The 12,599-nt window shown below is 37.3% G+C and overlaps 1 protein-coding gene across 9 annotated transcripts in view; it reads right to left on the bottom strand.

Moving 5' to 3' along the window:
* Window positions 1-12,599, bottom strand: part of PAX6 (paired box 6) — a 41,095-nt gene that overhangs the window by 21,822 nt on the left and 6,674 nt on the right. For 4 of the 9 annotated variants that reach the window (XM_077460882.1, XM_077460878.1, XM_077460879.1 and 1 more), the window contains 4 exons: window positions 6,697-6,827; window positions 6,149-6,190; window positions 5,842-6,057; window positions 5,420-5,585 (listed from right to left, as the gene is read on the bottom strand). In XM_077460882.1, the coding sequence (XP_077317008.1) occupies window positions 5,420-5,585; window positions 5,842-6,057; window positions 6,149-6,190; window positions 6,697-6,827 (555 nt within the window). The remainder of the gene's footprint in view (window positions 1-5,419; window positions 5,586-5,841; window positions 6,058-6,148; window positions 6,191-6,696; window positions 6,828-12,599) is intronic. The other 5 variants (XM_077460880.1, XM_077460885.1, XM_077460881.1 and 2 more) reach the window with 3 other exon arrangements.

The following is a 12,599-nucleotide window of genomic DNA, read 5'->3' on the forward strand; positions in this document are numbered from 1 at the left end:
GTGCTCAGGTGTTTCTTAATGTGTCTATAAGCAAATGCATTCAAATATGTGTACACAGCCAGCGTTTTTACAGATCTTCTGGGAAAAGACATTGCCAGAAGATACATGTCCCAGTAACCACAAACTTGACACTAGTGTGCATAAAGCCTAAATGCAACGTGATAATATGTTGTGTTAATGCAATGCATGGAGGATAATTTACTAAAATATCGGAGAACATTCACAAAAAGTTTAATCTACGCATGATTGGGTATTCAAAGTAAGCAAGAATTTTTTTTTTTTACATAATTGGATAATTAAAGTGAATATTCACACAATTTGTGTAAATTCTCGACTCTAAAGTAAATTGATCCAAAAGTCTGAATGGGCCCTTTCAGTTCTTAAAGGTTGAAATAGCATGTTGCTTATTCTTGTGTTGGGACTACGTGGGGCTACACTGCCTGATGCTGCTGGTGTGGACAAGTCCTTTGAATTCTTAAAGGTGGAAATAGCATGTTGGGATTTATAGTGCCCCCACAGCTGAACAGAGATTGTGTGATTTTATATATATATATATATATATATATATATATATATATATATATATATATATACTGGGACATATGGCACCTCTGTTAGTAGACTGAACTGACGCTTGTCCAAGACTAAAAACTTAAAGCAGTTAATGAGTTTTAGAAACAAAAATTGTGTATAGATAAATAGAACTAAAGGTATTTAAGATGTAAACTTACATAACGCACATCTGTTTATCTATATATCTATGCCTGCCTATCTTAACTCATTAACTGCTTTACATTTCTAGTCTTGAACAAGCATCAGTTCAGTCTACAGAGGCACCATATGTTCCAGTATATATATATATATATATATGTATGTGTATATATATATTATATATATATATATATATATATATATATATATATAAAATCAGACAACCTCTTTTTAGTTGTGGGGGCGCTATAAATCCCAGCATGCTATTTCAACCTTTAAGAACTCAAAGGACTTTTCCAGGCCAGCAGCATCGGGCAGTGTAGTCCAACATTATCCCAACGCACAAATAAGGCAATTAGCCTTGTTTCCGGTGTCTTCAGTTCACACCAACACCCCGCATTGCGATACACTGAAAAAATAGTACATGTTGCAATTTTTGTACTGTGTGTTTTGAGGCACTGTAATGAATTGCAACACACTGCAGCACATAGAATTACACAGTAAATTAACAAAGGAGAAAAAAAAAATTCAAAAAACACAATAGTGCACACTGTTTGGTTTGTGCTATCTATCTACAATTTGTAGCTGTGTGGATTCTTTTCAGACAACCTCTGTTTGCCTCCAGGGGTATTATTGCTCTTTCATGCTATTTCACCATTGTATACCAAAAATTCTCACTTTTTCAATTTTATATATCTCCCTGTTATTCTTATATCATTCATTTTTTTTTATGTAGGTATGTATGTATTCATCTGATCCCTGATTTTGGCTTTGTGGCTCACCAGAATGCTTGTTTTCCTCTCCACTGTTATACTGCCTTAAACTATTTTATTATTACTCTGATTTTACTTTCACTTTCATGTATGACTACAGCTAAATTAGACAAAGAGTACTGTAATAATAATATTAAGTAATCTGTTTGTAGAATGCAACTGGGAATTTCCCAATCTGTAATAACCTTCTTCCTTGATAAAGGTCCAACCTATGGCTATCCGGGATGATAATATTCATCAGGCTCTGGGCATGCTGTTTACCTCCAGACGCACATGAACGCTGATGTGGCCCTAGCCTGCTGCGGCAGTAGAAGTGGAGTGAATTTCTGTAAACAAGGCTTTAAAGTTGATCCAATGACCTGGAGCCATCTTTTTTTTTGTTAGCGGACAGGGAGGTGTCACTCTCTTTAGCTCAAGGGTCCTTCTGTGGCTGACAACCAGTATAAGGATCATCGGTGATCAGAGCCCCACTTTCCCATCTTAGACCCCCTTCTTATATTGTCTTTCTAATTGGCAAGCAGGACCATATCGTGTCCAAGGGTCTCCTGTGAAACATTTCCACAGCTTGCCCCTCCAACTAGACGCTTATTCATGTCTCCTTAATGAGAAACAAAACGATCTCTAATGAGCAATTACATAGCGACAGGACTGTTCCCATAACAAATTCTTCTGTGTGACAGAAACATCCATTGTGGAGAACATTGGGCAGACACTTCTAGACTGCACACAAAAAGCAGGTTGTGTCCCTGCACCTAGTTTGAATGAATATACGTCCATCAGGGGTTGGGGAGAGTAGGAGCTGTATATAGGAGATTTTGGAAATTAATTAAACTCTCCTTCCATTGTCATCTATACACCATATGGATACTTTAATATAAGTGATTCCTGGAATTGGGGAAGACCCTGCCCCCTTCTCCCCAGGAGCATGCCTACAATAATAAACATGAATATAGAAAAGTGTAGTAATCCATGTCAACCAATCAGAAATGACTTTAAATGTTCTGACCGCTTCGAGAAAACAACCTGGAATTGGATTGGTTGATATGGAATACTGTGCTTTGCACTGATTCATTAAACATCGCCGTGTATAGGAAGATATCTGAAGTAAGCCATTTCAAAGTACAGTTCATCTTTGCTGATCTCACTAAAGCCCCATTCACACATTAGGACTTAATAACACCAAAAAAATACTAAATTAAAAAAAAAGCAGAAGTGGTGTAAAAAAAAAAAAAAAAAACATTTTCCCAGTTTCCGATTGGATATGGGATGAATTCCAAAATTAGGCAACGTCTACATTTTATAAAATAGGACTCACAAGATGTTCTCTACTTTCCCAAATGCAGGCAGGAAAAGGTACATAAGTGCTGCAGATGACCTATAACTTACTGCTGTGCAGAAGCCTTACCATATGGCCATAAGGACTTCTCTATCAACCAACCTTCTGGCACAAGCTGGGTAGGGCAGCAGTGGCAGCTGTCCAAGGTACAGAGGAGATATTGGGTGCGTTATCACATTGATTTAAAAAAAAAGGAACAATGAAAATGCAGTGGAGTGTGCAAATGGTGGCTTAAAATTAATAATATTATACATTTTTATTATTAATTGATAATATTTTTTATCAGAGCAGACCACAAAGAAGGCACGAGCTCTGCAATAAATCTGTACACTTGTATAATGGAATGGGATTAGTTAGAATATGAAGGATGCTGCAAGCTCGGGAATGTGTTTGAACCTTTTGGACTATAGGGGTGGGATAAATTAGAATGTCTATTGTTTTTAATATGTAATGTTGGGTGTTATATGGTGTATATATATACTTTTTTGTATTGTGATATTTTTCTATGTATAAATATTTGTTGGAAAAACATTTTTTCAATAAATAAAATATTGATTCAAAAATTGCATGGGTTTGTCTGCAGAGTGAATTGGGTTGGGCATTACTGTAAACGTAATTCCCTAGTGGCCCCTCTTGTCTTAGAGTCTGTACTGACCACTGTGCCACAGGCGCTTTTATGTATATGATATGCCCCAGGGGCATAAATGTCAGTGGTTACCCCATGCTCTGTTGTGCCAACGCTCTGCTATGTTGGTGCCCCTGGTACAAATATGATTAAAAAAAAAAAAAACACACACAGCCATAGAAGCCCTACACAGTTTATCTCAATCCTCAACAGCCCTGCAAAATCCATGTCATACATAAACCTATCAATGCTGTGCCCACTGGTACTACTTTAGGCATTTACCACATTTATAGGGTAAATCAAAGTCCAAATCACAGACAAAACATGGCTAAGGAAAGGTTTTAAAACACAAATTAAACACATATACATTATGTTCAACTTGACTGTGTTAAACACAGGCTTGCAAGTCTGGAGGACAAGGCAACCACTTTATTAATTCATCCACCTATTTATTGAATATCACCTTCATAATATTGTGCCACATCTGCCAACTAGGGGCAAACTCTGCCTGGAATAAGCCATATGCCCTGTGAGGAATACCCTACTAAGTACTGACCCTACGATCACTGTAAGATACACCAAAGGGCAGACGGAGAACACAATTTAGAAGACTGTGGGGGATCTCTGCCATTATATAATGCCCAGTGTGCCAGCCTTTCAATCTTTGTAAGCATATACAAATAGAAAACAAGAGCAAGGGATAAACTATCCAGGCATGCAGTATTATACATATCCAAAAAAGAGCATAACATGATCTACCTATGTGGAGTGCAACAGCACATCTATATGGAGCAATATATACAGCAGTATCTGTCTGCCCATACACCTATCTCTCTATATCTATATATGACTATATATATATATATATATATATATATATATATATATATATATATATATATATACACAGTCTATGGGAAGCAGCACGTGTACCTTATAGGTCAGTAATGTTTCTCCTGTCTATAGAAGTACAGACCAGTATTTGCAGTACACATCTTTATTGCAAGATACAAAGTAACAATAGATATTGTTACTTTGTAAGAAAGCATAAGAAGTGTGCATATATATATATAAAATCTATCTATGTTTCTGGCCATGAGGCTGATTCACCGAAGAGGCTGATAATTACTCATTTGGGAATTTAGCTTTGGTTGCTCTCAATACACACTCATGTGCAAAAGAAATAAACAGAGATTTGCCTTTCTCCTGATTGGATAAATAAAGTGAATCTTCACTCAATTATTAAGTGACAATGATCAACAACTTTAGTAAATCAGCTCCAGTGTATCTATATTGTCACAAGATAGATGCTCTGGGGCTAGATTTACCAAAGAAGATTCTTGTGGTATATATTGGTATCTATTATTATCTTTGTATTTCTTTCATTCATTCTGTCTTTCTCTTTATGTATGTATATATATATATATATATATATATATGTATGTATTTATGTATTACAGTACATACATTCATGCATCTATCTCTAGTCTATATTTATCTATCTACCTCTGGTCTCTCTCTATAGTAGCTATCTATCTATCTATCTATCTATCTATCTATCTATCTATCTATCTATCTATCTATCTATCTATCTCTGGTCTATCCCTCTCTCTCTCTAGTCTCTATCTATCTGCCTTTCTATCTATCTAATTGTCTATATCTTACCCATCTAGTACAATATCATACACAAGTCAGATTAATTCCTCCTATCACATCAAGGAAACACAATAACAATCTCATTGCCATTCCAATGTAACACAATGCAGCACAAATCCATTCAGCAACTTCAAAACAATTATTCTGCGACAAATACTTGATGATATCAATGTAAAAATGCATTTCTTTATCCAACATATAAACCTCAAAATCCTCCATATCTACAATCAGCAAATACTAGAAACCAGCAGGTCACAATGCTGAACATAGCGATACAATATAATACAAGATATATATATACAGTATATATGTGTGTACCCTGTGTCGGCTGGCCTGGCACTGATGTACCCGGGTACCACCCTGGCCGGGTCCCCCATGTGCCCGTCTGTCCGTTCAGCATCCTCAGCTTGTCATACATGCCATCTGCGCCCATCTGTTGCTTCTCGCTAGCCAGGTTGCGCAGCACTCGGTTTATCGAAGATACCTGCGGGGGAGATCGGGACAGTTCAAGTCATAGGTAACAAAGCAAGTCCGACAATTTAAAAAAAAAAATAGTTAAATGCCTTTTTAATTTTGTTTTGGTCGGTTTATACTACTTAAATCATTACAGATTGTTTCCAGCTTCAGGGGACTTGAGTTACAACAGGCGCAATGTACAGCGCGTTTCCCCCCCCCCCCACCCCACGCGTTTCCCCCAACACGCGCTAACGCACCCCCCCCCCCCCCCCCCATTGACTTACACTAGGGATGTTGTCGTTGGTACAGACGCCTTCAGACAGCAACCTGTCCCGAATCTCCCAGGCAAAGATGGAGGGGCACTCTCGCTTATATTGGGCTATTTTGCTAACCACTTCTGGGGTGGCCACCCTGGGTTTGCTGCCCCCGATGGCTCTGGGCCTGATGGATCCAGTCTCGTAATACCTCCCCAAAATCTTACTCACGCAGCCGTTGGAGACCTGCACAGAGCAACGACAACAAACCACATTATCAATAATTTCAAGACAATAGTACAATTTTATAGTAGGCATTAAACAATGACAAGCTTACGTTTTGACTATCCAGCACTTGAACTTTTGCATCTGCATGGCTCTATAATACAAAAATATACCTTCAATGGTACATGAGAACTTATGGCTTGGATTGATCATTTACATTATTGTGGCCCTACACACTCTATTAAATCACTAAACAGTTAAATAAAAAAAAAATGAGATTTTTTTTTTCTTTTAACTATCTAAACTGGAACTGATAAGAACAGTCCTAATTAGTCCTAATAAGAGGAGGGAGTAGTAAGAGCCAAAACATAGGAGTCTATGTACAGAGGAGATCAACGCTAATCAGTACAAAGGAGATCAACGCTAATCAGTACAGATGCACGTTTAAAACATGCAAAGTTCATATAAATCTGAATATCAAATTATTATTATTATTTTAAAAAAAAAGGTAAAAAATACCTATTTTTTTTTTTATATTATTATTCAAGCAGATGAATGCCGAATGAAAAAGCTGGAGGGGCAGCATTATAATTCAAATGGGTATCACAGTAAGCAAACAGACTAAAGAAGAGCATTTGCGTTGAAAGTAACGTTTGTCACCTGAAGGATCCTGGAAATATCACACGGTCTTGCTCCACTGTGAGCCAGCTCTACGATCTTCTGCCTTGTAGAATCGGGCAAGGGTCTGCCGTTGACAAAAACGCCACCAAGCTGGTTAACACCGCTGTGACCTAGAGAAAAGAAAAAAAAAAAAAAACGGTAAAAATGCGTCAACGCCTCAAACGCACTTAGACGCCCAATTAATAATATTTAAAAAAAATAAAAATAAAGGACACCTAAAAACTCTTCTCCAACCCCAAACATCGTCCTGCTCCAGCCATCCCATGCTCCAAAATGGGTCTACAAACTCCAACTCCAGCAGTTAAATAACCCCCCAATCTGTTCCAACGCCTCCTACAAGCAGCCAACGCTCACAACAAACTGTCAGCAAATGAGCCTAGGCACCGTTCTGGGGAAAATAAGGAAGTCCAATAGTGAAATAGGTTCCTAAAGACCATCGGGTTCCTTAGCAGACCTTATCATCTTCTTATTTTAGGCGTTTTTGGGTTTAAAAAAAATAAAAATAAAAATAGAAGGTCCCCCAAACCTGAAGGGTGATCCCAGCTAGGAAGCCTTTCCCTGGAGAGGATGTGCTCTGCTCAGCTCGCAGAGGGCTGATAAATCGTCTTGCAGGAGCGCAGGCTTCTTAGCAAATAAATAAGCACCAAATATAGAAGAGAGGGGGAAAGTATGATGAGTCTTTCTGACATTTGTCTTTAAAATAAAGCTAGCTGCACGTCAAGTTTGAGCTTAATTTCTGGAAATAGGCGGAAGTCGCCCTAGATCATGCATGGGAGGCTAATTGAAAAGATCATTTGAAGTACTTGTGGCAGGCTTGTCACTTTATGACAGTCCTCTGCTTTTGAAAATTGCATCGTCAGGACAAATGCTACCATGATAAAAACGACCCTTTCTAGCCGGATCTGAATATCACTCAGGCTCAGAGATAAGCCTAGCACGAGTTTCTTCTAAAAAAAAAAGAAAAGAAAAAAAAAGAAGAGGTGGAGGGGCACAACTTTTTATATTTTTAAAGGGATGTTGCACTTCTTATTACCTTCTATTTAATTATTTCTTTATATTTTTAATGAACTTCTTTATATTTTTAATGAACCCCTCAGACCACAATCTATAGACATCATTTGGTCACCCATGGGTCAATTTAGAAGAAGGACCACTTCTTGCCTGTAGATTATTTAAGGATTGGGAGGTCACAACTTTTATATTTTTGTGTGTTCATTATACAAACTGTCACTTCCTATTATCTTCTATTTTAATTCTAACTCTGTATTGTTCATTAACACCACAATCTTAGGTATCCCTTGGTCATCAATGGGTCAATCTTGAAGGACCATTTCTTGCCTGCAAATTATTTAAGGCTTGGGAAGGGGACACAATTTATATTTTTAAAGGATGTTCATTGTACAAACTGGCATTATCTGTTATATTCCATTTTAATTCTAACGTTATATTGTTAATTAACACCACAATCTATAGGCTTCCATCAATGGGTCAAATTAGAAGAACAAACACTTCTTGCCTGTAGATTATTTAAGGATTGGGAGGTCACAACTTTTATATTTTTGTGTGTTCATTATACAAACTGCCACTTCCTATTATCTTTTATTTTAATTCTAACTTTGTATTGTTCATTAACCCCACAATCTTAGGCATCCCTTGGTCATCAATGGGTCAATCTTGAAGGACCATTTCTTGCCTGCAAATTATTTAAGGCTGGAGGGGGGGGGGGGGGGCACAATTTATATTTTTAAAGGATGTTCATTGTACAAACTGGCATTATCTATTGATATTCTATTTTCATTCTAACGTTATATTGTTCCTTAACACCACAATCTACAGGCACCCCCTTAGTCATCAATGGGTCAAATTAGAGGAACAAACACTTTTTGCCTAGGGATTATTTAAGGATGGGGACACAACTTTTTATATTTTTAAAGGATGTTCAGTATACAAACTGGCACTTTCCATCTGTTTTAATTCCAATATTTTTCATTACAGCCCCCACACCATAATCTATAGGCATCCCTAGGTCATCAATATTCCAATTTGGAAGATGGACCACTTCTTGCCTGGGGAAAATGGCACAATTATTATATTTTTAAGAGTTTCATTGTACAAACTGATACTTCCTATTATCTTCTGTTAAAGGATATCTTTATATCTTTATATTTTTGAACCCCTCACACCACAATCTTTAGGCATCCCTTAATCATCAGTGGGCATAATTACAAGAGGGACCACTTCTTGCCTGCAGATTGTTTAAGGATGGGGGGGGGGGCACAACTTTTATACTTTTAAAGAATGTTCATTAAACAAACTGGCACTTCCTATTACTGTCTATTTAATGCTAGCTTTATATTTTCCATTAGCCCCCTCACACCACAATCTAGAGGCATCCCTTGGTCGTCAATAGGTCAAATTATAAGAGGGGCCACTTCTTGCTAGTATATTTGTGTGTGTGTGTGTGTGTGTGGGGGGGGGGGGGGGGCATAACGTCTATAGGGATGTTCTTTAGACTCCATGCACACTGGCTTAAAAAAAAAATCTTTCTTTATACAAACTGGCACTTCCTATTATTAATGTATATTTAATGCTAGCTTTATATTTTTCATTAGCCCCTCACACTACAATCTATGGGCATCCCTTGGTCATCAATTGAAGAGGGACCACTTATTGCCTGCAGATTATTTAAGGATGGGGGGCAAAACTGTTTTTTTTTTTAAGGATGTACATTATGCAAACTAGCACTTCCTATTACCTTCCATTCAATTCTAACTTTATATTTATCATTACATCACAATCTATTGGCATCCTTGGTCGCCGATGGGTCAAATTAGAAGAGGGACCACTTCTTGTCTTTTGTCTGCAGATTTTTTTAAGTATGGGGGGGGGGGGGCACAACTTTTATATTTGTAAAAGATGTTCATTATACAAACTGGCACTTCCTATCACCTTCTATGAAATAATCTTTAATAATATTTATCATTTTTTCATTACCCCCCCCCCCCTCACACCACAATCTATAGGCATGCCTTGGTCATCCATAGGTGGAGATAAAAGTGGGACCACCTCTTGCCTGAGGTTAGAAATATGAGTATTTAGCAACGCAGATTTACGATATCCCTGAAGGGGGGTCATTAAATTCAGAATTATTATTTTTTAAGGGTGGGGACAAAACTTTTATATTTTTACAGCAGGATATTCACCATGCAAACTGCCACTTCTAATTACCTTTTTGTGAATTCTAACTTTATATTTTTCACTAACCCCTCACACCACAAACTATAGACATTCCTTGGCCATCAATAGGTCAAATTAGCAGAGGGACCACTTCTTGCCATCAGATTAGATAAGACATAGATTTCAGATATAAAAAAAATGGGGGGGGGGGGCTTTTCATTCAGAATTATTATGATTTTTTTTTAAGGATGGAGGTGCACAAGTGTCTCAATTTTATAGGGTGGAGCGGCACAACTTTTATATATTTTATAAGGGTAGTGGGATACAACTTTCCTTTTTAAGGGTGGAGGGGCACGACTGTCATTTGTTTAAGAGTTTTATATTTTTTTAAAGGGTGGAAGAGCACGACTTTAATATTTTTAGGGGTCGAGGGGTACAACTTTCATTTTTAAGGGTGGAGGGGCACAACTGTAATTTTATAAGGGTGAAATGGCACATGTTTTATTTCTTAAGCACACAACTTTAATATTTTTAAGGGTAGAGGGGCACAACTGTCATTTTTAAGGCTGGATGGGGCACAACTGTCATTTCATAAGAGTGAAAGGGCACACGTTTTATTTGTAAGGGTGGAGGGGCACCGCTTTCATATTTTTAAAGATTGGCACTCCCCATTCCTTTTTTTAAATTCAAACTATATATATTTTTTAATTAACCCTTTACATCATTATCTGTAAGAATAGCTTGGTCATTAATTAGTCAGGTTAAAATAGCGACCACTTCTTGCCTGCAGATTATTAACAAGGAAATTAAAGTTATAAGCAATGCAGATTTCAGCTAGAGGTAAAGTATTACACTCTTCATCAAATAAGCTGAAAAGAAGGGTGTCTTTATTTATTTATTTTTTTAAGGGGTTCAGCTTTTATATATTTTTTCAAGGCTGAAAGGACAGAGCGTATATTTTTTAAGGGATGTTTACTATAAAATGTATATTTTATATTTTGACCCCTTACACCACATTCTATATGCATCCCTTGGTTATCAGTGGGGCAAGTTAGAAGTTGGACCACTTCTTGCCAGCAGGTTTGTTACAAGGAAAATGCAAATTTGGGTTGGGCGCAAACCAATCTTCACAATAAACTGACATTTTAACCCCCTCTTTATTATCTTTATATATATATATATATATATATATATATATATATATATATATATATATATATTTGTGAATTAACCAATCTATAGGCAGCTCCTGGCCAGCAAAGGGTTTAAGTTAAATTCAATGCACACTGGACTTAACAAAAATGCCAGTTCCCTTGGCAGAAAAAACGCTTATACAGAGCATTTGTTATACAAAGAAATCTTCTGGTTCCTGTTTCTGATTGGAGCTTGGAGGCAGAAAACTCTCCTAAACTCATCTAGACTCTGTACAAAAATGCTCTATTATTAGGAGCGTTTTTTACTCCAAAGAGAACAGAGTTTATTTAAGGCAAGTGTGCATGGAGCAGAGTTTAGGAATGTTTTGTTTTGTTTTTTCTGCCAGAAAGCTCCAATCAAAAACACAAACCAGAAGGTTTTTTTCCTGCCTCTAATTTACGCTGAGCCTAAAATACGCCTCTAGAAATGGGAAGAGCGTTCAAAGCAAGATTTGTGATTTTTTTTTCCTCCCCACCATTTTAGTTTAGTTGCTCTTATTTTTCTTGGGAGGGAAGGGGCTGTGCCTTATTTTAATCTTTTAACAACACAACTGCAATCACCACAACTCTAAAACGCAAAGAAAGAAATAAAACGCAAAGAAATAAATAAACTTGGGCGAAAAGTTTAGGGCAGATCAGCATCATCAAGCTTAGAAACAAAAAGTATTTAAAGGGAAATATAAATAAATAGATGAAATTGTCTTGATCTGAGAGGGGGAAGCTAGCCACCCAGGGAAATTCTGACTTGCCACTTTTGACATGTCTAATTTACGCCTATTTTAAGCGATATTTCGGCGATTTTAGCGCCAGAGCCACCCAGAACGAGCGAAGAGTGATGGAGATGCCACGACTGTCTGCTTCCCATTCAAGTCGCCCCACAAATTTGTCAACAATAAAAATCCACTTATTGAGTTTTAATTTTTGCTGCAGGCACCTGTCCACCGCACACCACCCCCTCCAGGAATGTCATTTGCCGCGACCATTTATCAACTTAGAAATGACACTGACAATGGCCAAAACTCCAAATTTCACTTAAAAGGTTAAAGTCTTCATCATGATCTGATTTCCCTCGGGAGGGCTAAGGACTGCGGCTCTCTGGCGATCATTAGCCACTCCTAAACAGCTAATAAGAAAGCATATGGTGCTGATTTGGAGCCCCTGGATTTTTTTAAAGACCCCCAGGAATTGTTGTCATACAAGCCAGCGATGACCTTACCGCGAGCCACCCCAAAATAATCATACAAAAAAATAAAAAAATAAATAACAGGGGGGGATCGACCGATAAAGATCGGCACAACCAGACACCTTGTAATGACATTTTCAGACACAGATTGCTCTATAATAGCACACGTTATAGGTCAAACCGTGAATATACAAGACAAATTAATGCTATGTTCTTTTTTTTTCCGAGGGCATTAACCCTTCCTGTGCCATGCCATCAATTTATTTAAAAAAACAAAAAATAAAAACAGCCTTATCGATCAACAATTTAGACTATAAAAATAACACAAC

Source organism: Lithobates pipiens, unplaced genomic scaffold, assembly GCF_037356315.1.
Source record: "Lithobates pipiens isolate NorthernLeopardFrog02 unplaced genomic scaffold, aLitPip1_a1.2 Scaffold_10, whole genome shotgun sequence".
Taxonomy (NCBI): domain Eukaryota; kingdom Metazoa; phylum Chordata; class Amphibia; order Anura; family Ranidae; genus Lithobates; species Lithobates pipiens.